Source organism: Pleuronectes platessa, chromosome 11 (genome assembly GCF_947347685.1).
Source record: "Pleuronectes platessa chromosome 11, fPlePla1.1, whole genome shotgun sequence".
Taxonomy (NCBI): Eukaryota; Metazoa; Chordata; class Actinopteri; order Pleuronectiformes; family Pleuronectidae; genus Pleuronectes; species Pleuronectes platessa.
Window position 1 is genome coordinate 9,166,864 of NC_070636.1, and position 9,515 is coordinate 9,176,378.

The window sequence follows — 9,515 nt, forward strand, 5'->3', positions numbered from 1 at the left end:
GTCTGGATGGAACCAAAACCAGAGATTTAAAAATACTGAGTGCGTTGAATTTTTGATGAGAAAGAACAAAAATAAATCCTCTGCGTAATTATTCATTCGTTGTCCCAAAAGTTTTCAAATGAAAAAGACAGAGTCTGAAATTGAGGATAAGACCTCAGCTATATATTGTGAAGTATATACGTCAGCAGTTAATTAGCCTGGAATTAAAGCAAAAGCAAAAACGATATATGAAGCTTTTAACTTTGAAACTTTTTTAATTAACTATTAAGTTAAATAAAAAAAATGATTGATGTGTTTGGTATTACTCACTGTTTTGCCAGCGTGGAGATAAATATGAGTCACTTGATTAATTGAACCAAAAGAATTTGACTTGATTTCACTCTTCAGATATTGTTTACAGTGCTGCTGGGTGTTGTTTGTTGTTCTTGCTGTCGTTGTCATGCCAGCATGACTGGTTTGGTTTTTAGGACAAACTGGATGTTGCAAGAACACAAACTTACTTTTCAACAAAGATTTGAAAGAATGAAAATCCACATTTGAAAGAAACTCAGAATGAAACATTTGTGCTGGGTGCTTGAAACAAGTTTGTGTTAAAGTGGACTGAAGAAGTTTCAAGGTTAAACATCCCAGAATTGTATGATTCATATAAGATTCAGGTTTTTTGCAAAAATAACATCAGGTTCCAGTAAATAAAAGACATTTTAAATACCACTAACCGTTTGTCTGTAGCGAAAACACTTTAGTTTGTACAGGAGATAAACTTTGAAGTTTTTTTCCCTCACTTTCACATCCCACACGTCTTCGTGTTTGTAAAGCACATAAAAGATTCATGTAAATCAGCAACACACCCACACCTTAACCCTTATTAGTTTCATTTATGAAGACATTTGCATAAATAATACGCATAATATGAAAATTAAAAACACTTCCTGTGTACAATTTGTTTCTTTTCATGTCTTTGTTCAGTACACGTGTGACATTTCAAAAGCACCGTCCACATAAATCATCAGAAATAAACACTCAGCCTAAAATATTTTAAGACCAATCTGTTGCCACTGTATTTAGACTTGTGTGAGATTCATACACAACCCACGATGGAGATTCATTAATGTCCCTTAAAACTTAAATTAACATAAAAGTCAATTGGAAATCCATTTCCAAAAGTCATCCGGCCTCTTCGCCAATATTTATAAAAATAAATACAGTTGGACCACTGTTTGAGATGGAGTTAAAAGCAATATGACACCCAGAGGCTCATCTAGAACACTGTCTGTAAGTGCAATGTCGCATTCAAGTGATAAAAGACCTTAAAATATCGATAAATATCTTCTGTACAACATTTGCACGCACACTGTTCAGCGGTACCACTGGGTTTGTGCTGGAAGAGAAGGAGTAGTGTCCGGAGGAGAACAGCGTGTGAAGGCTGGACTTTGTGTAACGTGGTCGACTTTCCTCAAATGTTAAACCTGCGACTTTGTGCTTCTGTCGCCTTCCAGCCAATATTCTTCTGTCTGCATCTCTGTGAGCCGAGACACCGTCCTCTGGAAGGCAAACCTTTCCTCTTCTCCGCTGAATATGGACAGGCTGCTGGCCTCGTCCTGTCGAGCCCAGGGAAACACAATCACACATTCGATTTGTATGTAATGTGTACTGCTTCAAATAAAAAGGCAAGTGGTTTTACATTAGTTAAAAAAAGACAATTTAACAGAAGAATCATACAAACATGTTTAAGATCTGAAGTCTTTTCTAAAGGAACCTCAGACGATCTTAAGGTTTTAATCTTAACATGTTTACACAGACTTTCCTTTAAATGCATATTTACCTTTAACCTTTTTTTATCTTAATGATTTCTCTTGATCCTAAAGAAACAACATTTCAGCTTTTTCAAAATCACCTCTGTGGAATTTGATGTCTTTATTAGACAGTGCTAAAAACAAGTCGACAGGAAATGAGGAGGATGATCGAGTGAGATGCAACGCAGGGGATTTTGGAGTTCATGGTGGACATGTCAGCTCCTTCACCGGGGGGGCATCCCTCGACATTTAATAATAACTGTATTTTTTTAATAGTTTAAATGAAAAATAAACAAACTTATGTCAACGTTTCAAATGAGTTAGGGGAGATTCTACCAATCGGTTATTTCTCTATCGAAAAACAGGAAATTAATCTGCCACTGGAGTGAGATGACCTAACGCTTCAGTTTCCATAGATACATAATTTGTGTTTAAAAATAAAGCAGCGTTATTCTGAGTCAAATCTGTATTAAGAAAACAGCACCTCATGCATTTTTATTTCTGTTTGGAAAAGGACTAATGGCCTTACTCGTGTTTCTGTTGATTGTTGCAGATATTGTGAACATTCCTGGCAGCAGTTTGCACTTTGACTGTTTTATAGCCTTTTATACTGAGACTGAACTTACACACCAAACACGAAAAACTGGTTCAGCTGCATTTAAGAAAAAGGAGAGGGGCAGAGCTCTTACCCTTTTCAGCCCCAGATCGTCCATGAGAATGTGGCTCTCATCATGACCGCGATCCCCGTCGAGCACAAAAAGGTCCTCCAGAGGGTGGTCGGCGAGAATCACCACCCGCACCTGAAAACAGAGATGACTCACTCTAATAAAAAAGTTTTGGTTTGTTAATGTGCGGGTGAATTTGTGCACCGTACCTTGTGGTCGTAAAGAGCGTCCACGAGCGTAATGAGTCGCCTGGCTTGAGTTTTTTTGTTCAGCGTGAGCAGAGGAATGTGACGGATAAAGAGGGTGTCGAACAGCCTGGATATCTCGAGGTAGTCACTGGCCCCTAAAGGCTGAAACATTTACATTCAGACACTGGACGCCGCAGCAGCCATAAAGCAGAGCTCCTGGTCTGAAATCACTGGAAGCTGCTGTGCACTTTACATTTCTCTGAGTCTTTAAATCAATCAGCTCTTTCAAAATGACTGTTCACTAGAAAACTCATCCTTTTATGACTTATCTGATTTCGTTGGATAACATTAGCTCATACAGAGCCATTAATGTGTGTTTCACTTTATCACTTAACAATCCAAAAATGTTTTAAAATGATGAAATGTAAATCTGGTCGAGTTCTCTGTGTAGTAAAAGAAACCAAATAGTCTGAGGCTGAACTTCGGCGACAATAGAATGAAATGATACAAAATAAATCTACATCGATGTGATGGTGAAACAATATTTTGTGTATTATTATCGTATTGTGGCTTTAATGAAGCAAGCAAAATAGTGTAAAAAAGCAACACACAAGAAAAAAGACCCACAATTCAGAATTAGAAGTCAATAGTGATTCAGAGATTTACAACAGCTATGTCATAACATGCTTCACACAATCAGGAGTGAAAAGGTTCAGACGGACTCACCCTATCACAGAGCTCCTCAAACGTACAGTCGGCAATGGTACCACAAGCTTTGTTCAGACGCACATTTCTGTTGAGGACATTCATCACTCTCGGTCGTGTAACTGTGGGGAAATGTTACAACATATTATAGCTGCTATAAGCAGAAATGGGTCGGGGCTGGGCATTTTGAGGAAGTATAGGAGGAGGATTATGTCACATGTATATATATATATGTGTGTAGGCTTAGACAAAGCATCCATTTAACGCCTGCTGCCCGCCTGCTGACTAGGACAAAAAAGAGAGACCATATCACCTCCATGTTGCGCCTCCTACACTGGCTTCCGGTCTGTCACAGGATCGTTTTTTTAAATCTTACTTTTAACTTTTAGATCTCTTAACAGACTGGCACCGTCTTATTTATCAGAACTTCTTATTATGCACACTCCAGTTAGGGAACTGAGATCAGCCACTCAACTGCTCCTCGACAAACCTCAGACAAAATTAGTAACAAGAGGAGATCACACATTCACAGTGGCCTCCCCAAACCTGTGGAACAACCTACCACTTCACATTAGATCTGCCCCGTCTTTAACACTATTTAAATCACCATTAAAACGCACCTGTTCTCACAGGCTTTCAGTTGAGTGCGTTTCAGCACAGCAGAATTTATTTTTCTTATCGTATTTCTTATATTTGATTTTGTTTTATTATTTTTGTTTTACATTAATAATTGTATTTATTTGTATTACTTGAACTTTAATGTATCTTTAATGTATTACTTGAACTTTAGTGTATTACGTTTTAACTGTCCTTCGGTCGTACCACTCCACCTGTAAAGCTCTTTGGTCAACCAAGTTGTTTTAAATGTGCTATATAAATAAAATAGAAATTGACATTGACATATCATATTCAAGTCCACTTACTGTCATTCTGCTTGAAAGCCAGCTCATCAAACATCTTGTCTAGAGTCGCTTCTACGTCAGGTTCACTTGAGCTACGATAAATGTGACAGAGAAGCGTTGATTAATCTACCTCTAACTTTTGGTGATTGATTTACCAGAAGACTTTCTTACAGGAAGTAGAGTTTTCCAGCGGAGGGTCTGTTTCTTCTGCGGTAATCGATCCCAGAATCCAGCCGAAGAGTTTCGCAATATTTCTGAAAGTGAGAGACAAATAATTAACAACCGGAGACTTACAAATATTTAAGAGAAAAAGAGATTGCAATATGTTTGTGAGTGGAAAACATTGTATTATACATTCTTACCTGCAACACGGCAATAAAAGGCACAAAGTTGACTCTCTGCAGCCCATTCTTATACAAATCTGAGGCAAGATGACAGATATAATTAATTGTATTATTAAAAGTTCCTTAATGTGGATTTCTAAATCGCTGAACACATTGAGTTTGAAAAATCAAAAATCGCAGATATTTCAGGGTTTTTTCTCTTGATTTGCAAGAATCATGTTGTGAATGTGATTAATTTTAAATCCTTATAAATAAACTTTTATTGGATCCTACTGTTTTGTCCTTTCAAGAACAAAATAAGGAATATTGATGCAACTTGAAACCCTTTTGAATACCGAGTTAAAAAACGAAATTTTCGTTTTACACATGCAAGTTTTAAATGTGTCATGTTATCTAGATATACAGGTAATGTAGAACTTGTTTCCAACCTTCAGGAGGACGATTGGAAGTTGCCACAACAACAACTCCGTTCAGAAATAGATTCTCAAAAAGCTGCTTCAGAATCATGGCATCGGCGATATCAGTGACCTGAAACACATAAAAGATGGAAATTAACTTTTAGCGGCAGCACTTCTGAGGTTGCAGACCCCAAAAATGCATAGAGGCTGCCAGACTCACTGTGATGTGTTGAGACATTGAAAGATCATTACCTGAAACTCATCAAAGCACAAAACACAAGCCTCCTCACTGATCTCCTCAGCAACTGGAGCAATTGGGTCATAGGATTTGGCCATTTTACCTGCTTTCCTCTTTGGCATACTCTGCTTTAATCGATGGATCCCTAAGAAAACAAGTACAAGAACTTATAAATACAAATTAATTCACACAAATACATGTTCCCTAAAAACATGTAGGCCGTTATGGGTGTAAATATACAGTATAGTTAGAGAGTTACCAATTACAACATGACAAATTAATTCAAATTCACTACAAATATGCACTTGAATAATTGCTAAATATTTGTGATTTAATTTATTGTTTACTTTATCAAAGCACAAGTTTTGATTTGAAGTTTTCTGCCAACTAGCTACAATTTCACTTCTTCATAGATATTAGAACTCCACATATGCCCACTTTTTTCTGAAAGACCCGTGAATTAGTTCATAAAAATTCCTGTAATTACCAAAGAAAATTCCACATAAGAATGTACAAAAAAAATCCTGGGTCCACTTGAAAAAACTCCAACAGCTGCGGATAAATTTCAGTAAAATCTTACAAACAGCGATGAAAACAACGTCCTCGGCGAAGGTAATGACAACATAACAACCGGATATACAGAACAGGGAGAGGTAGAAAGCTCAGCCGGCGTATTTAAAGCCTCTAACTGCAAATACAAGAGAATACAGAAATATAGAAAACACTAAATACTTGAGAAACTTCAGATCGTTTTTGCCCGACACCAAAGTGCTGTGTTGTTCTAGGAGCCTTGTATTGAACATGAATATACAACACAACAAATCACATCACCAATTACAACTAGCTTGCTTCAAAGACAACAATTCTTGACAGGGAGGCAAAGTGTCTTGGTTGATTGGGTGAGTTGTCTTTAACAACTGACATGATTCAATGAGTTTGAGTTGCCCATTTTAAGTGGTTTGAAAAAATAAGCTGTGATCTGGGATTAGTGGCGTCAGATGGTTTTGTGTCGACCATTTACTACTAAATATAAGGTCACGTACAGTAAATGGTGAAAAGACTAAAACGGCTTTTCAGGCAAAAACGACCAGTAGAAGGCTTTGGTTCAATGTTTTTCCTTCTCGTGTGAATAGGGTGGGGACACAGAGTGAACACCACAATGACTGGATAAAAATCTGGTTAACTGACCGTGTAGATGGTAACTACAAGTGGGTTAAATCCAGAGAGCAGATTTAATGACCACTGAACTTAACCCTGAACTCTGAGCCGTGTAACTCTGAGATGTTTCAGTTTCAATGCAGCTGATCAGAGTTCACCCTGAGTTAAATGAGTGGGGTAAAACAAAAAAAAAGCCCTTCTACGATACTATGATTCAACATGGAATGTGTAAATAGAGTGTAAAGTTTCAGTTTTGATCCAGTGGAGCCGTAAGTTTACTGGATGAGAATAAACATCATCTTTAAACGCAGAGTGGCAGAGAAAGAGCCTGAGTTGGAGAAAAGAGTCACTGACGTTTCATTCAGCAAAGTCCATTCATCTACTGTTTAGCAGATTTGATTTTAATGGATGTTTAAGCTTGAATCCTCATGTTATTTTAGATTTATTGTTAACAACGGTGATACATTTAGCTGCAAATCAAACAGAAAACATAAGTATATTTATAAACTACTGACTTGGGAGAATTGCAGATAAAAGTGTCTTGGATAAGACTAGAGTTTATATTTGTATAGTGAAGGCTGGGTATTGACTGAAATGCTGTTAAAACGAGTTAAAACAGCCAAATTTCCAAAACTCAATTTTAAGTCTAGTCATTCTAAGGACACAAATCTGCCAATGAGCACGTTGCATCCACAGAGTTTTAGTTACACACAGTAACTGACCCAAAATCAAAGTGATCTCAGATTCTAGAGCTGAAAAATTAATTTCCCTCAAATCAGGAATAATACACTTAATGTTTTCATTAAACTTGCATAATTTAAACTCCTGCATGTATCTCTCTCTCTTTTATGGAAAATATACGGTGAGACGTTGTAACTTACACTTCACAACCTTTTTTTTTAGCTTGCAGCACAAATTACACCTTTTCAAATAACTCCTGTATTCTGGCATCGAAGCAATTATTGAAAGCTGGCTCATGTGCCCCCTAGTGGTTGTAAGAAGGACTGTGTGAGATCATTGCCTCAGTGTTTGAAGTGTACTCACTTTTATGCACATCCAACATAAAGCCATGGAAATGAACCCGCTTTTTCTTTTCCGTCTCCACATATGAATAAAACATGTCCATGACCATTGTTTTTCCCGTGCCTGAATTAAGAAAGACAATGCCAATCAGGATAAATTGAGGACATAAGTTACTATGTTATTAGAAATTTGATTTCTATTCACACTCCTTACCGACGTCACCAAAGATGTAGAAGCCCTGTGGAGGTTTGGGTTTTGGGAAAAACTGGAAGAGATAAAGGAAGAGAGTAAGATAAAGTAAAGTATGATAATAAATAAGTTATTATAACAAAACATATAATCACAAAGGCTTAGAGTAAGCAGACTGGAGTAACTGCCTTTGGATAAACTAAAAACAACACATGCTGCTGCAACCATCTACAGAGAGGATAAGCCATTTAAATATAATACACACACACAGTGGTAGATGAACGGATGTGAAACCTTTGAGAACCTCATGCATATAATAAGAACAACAGTACCATAACATGTGTGCTTGGTATTCTACTTTAACAACAAAGAGAAGCACTGTTATCCTCCCACATGTCAGGATTTGACTTCAGGTCACACTGGGATTTTTGAGTATTTGATTCAGCTGACACTTCTATGTAAAACTCTGCTTTGCTAGCTGTCAAGGGTGGAGGTGGAACTATTGTTTGAGTTTGTGTGGCGGCTAATGGCACAGGAAACATTGCACAGGCAGAGGGAAGAACGGTTTCGGCAAATTGTGAAAGCAGATGTCCTTCGATCCATCCAGAAAATGAAACTGAGAAGAGGGCGGCGTCTACAACAGGACAAAGAACCACCGCAGACCTCAGGATCCACCATGAGCTACTTCAAGAAACACTGAAGCTTCTGAAAGTCTGATCTTAAACATTATGTGTTCAAGCAGGTTTTGTTATATAGGAATTCTGTTTTTCTTTAACATAATTTCTTCCTCCTGTTAGTGAATCATTGTTTTGTGAATGCACTTTTTGGACTGCTGTAAATAATCTTGTACTCTTTGCAATGACAATATATTTCTCAAAATATATAAGAAGACTTGACGCAAGCCACAGGAAAAGCGGGTGAACACTTATAAATGAGGAATAGAGAGAAAAGCTGCTGTTTGCAAACAGTAACCTCTGACATACAGAGTCAGGTTACGAGTTAGTGAATCTGGATTTTTGTTAGTGCATTTTGCAGTAATATCTTAAGTTAAACACTTGAAGATTGGTTTTTAAAGTGTCTGTTCACTGCAGGGGTTGTACTCACTTCTTTTTGAATCAAAAGATCAACACGACTGCACAATATTCAGGTATAATTTGCCCAAATTTAGTGTACAACAGATCAATAATTTCTCCAACCGATGTAAACATGTGGTGACTGTTTCCAGGTTCATGACTGACAGCAGTAGATCCTCAGCAGCAACCAGTCAGTACCTTGGAGAAGATGGATGTGGGAGTGTTGCTGTATCCTCTCAGTGTTTTGTGCAGCTCGTCCAGTCTCCGCATCACCGCTCTCTGGTGCTCGTCCTCCCGCAGCGTCCCGTCCCTGATCAGCCCGCTGTAGTGATCCATAGGCCCGGAGAAGCCCCCGGCGGCGCCCGCACCAGCACCCTCCTCCTCCTCCACCTCCTGCCGGACTTTGACGGAGTAACCTTAGAAATGAACAGAACACGGACACTAGTGGAAGTTCAGCTCGTGTGTTTACAGCAGGAAAAAGAGGCTCACAGATGAGGTTGGCTACAGTGAAGGGTGACAGCTGCCAGCGACAGAATAAACCCAAAAGAACAGAAGTTAAGTTTAAAAAACTGGTCAAACAACCATAACAACACCGGGTTCGCTGTGGGAGAATGTCAACCGGCTAGCTGGGTGGACTTTTTCACCGTTTACGACACATTTTAACCTCCAGCGTCCCAGGGACTCCACTAAAAGTCGCCTCACCTCGTTTGCAGATCTGCGTCAAACATCTCAGCGGGCTCCCGGAACAATAACGCTCCGTAAACAGACGCCCGAAGCCCAGGAAGGCTGAGGGTGACATCCCCACACACAGCGGTGCGAGGACCGCCATCTTGTTTCAA

At 38.5% G+C, this 9,515-nt stretch overlaps 1 protein-coding gene across 2 annotated transcripts; it reads right to left on the reverse strand.

Annotated features, from left to right (window-relative positions):
* Positions 1-234: 234 nt before the first annotated feature.
* afg1la (AFG1 like ATPase a) lies at positions 235-9,515 on the reverse strand. 2 transcript variants are annotated; one of them, XM_053434973.1, is made up of 13 exons: positions 9,379-9,515; positions 8,875-9,092; positions 7,628-7,679; positions 7,436-7,537; positions 5,248-5,378; positions 5,026-5,125; positions 4,616-4,674; positions 4,425-4,507; positions 4,275-4,345; positions 3,373-3,473; positions 2,668-2,808; positions 2,483-2,593; positions 235-1,598 (listed from the first exon to the last, which is right to left on the reverse strand). In XM_053434973.1, exons 1-13 carry the CDS (start codon positions 9,503-9,505, stop codon positions 1,461-1,463), a joined length of 1,434 nt encoding a protein of 477 aa, XP_053290948.1. In that variant the 5' UTR covers positions 9,506-9,515; the 3' UTR covers positions 235-1,460. The 2 variants fall into 2 exon arrangements, with proteins under 2 accessions (XP_053290948.1, XP_053290950.1); XM_053434975.1 differs by lacking the exons at positions 235-1,598; positions 2,483-2,593; positions 2,668-2,808 and adding an exon at positions 2,815-3,216.

What these genes read in the sequence shown, in the direction of transcription:
- afg1la (XM_053434973.1), bottom strand. Translation starts at nt 9,505, where the DNA reads ATGGCGGTCCTCGCACCGCTGTGTGTGGGGATGTCACCCTCAGCCTTC. An exon ending in TTGAGGAGCTCTGTGATAGG is followed by an intron (nt 2,809 to 3,372) that starts GTGAGTCCGTCT and finishes TAAATGTTTCAG; the next exon opens with CCTTTAGGGGCCAGTGACTA. An exon ending in ACGCTCTTTACGACCACAAG is followed by an intron (nt 2,594 to 2,667) that starts GTACGGTGCACA and finishes CTCTGTTTTCAG; the next exon opens with GTGCGGGTGGTGATTCTCGC.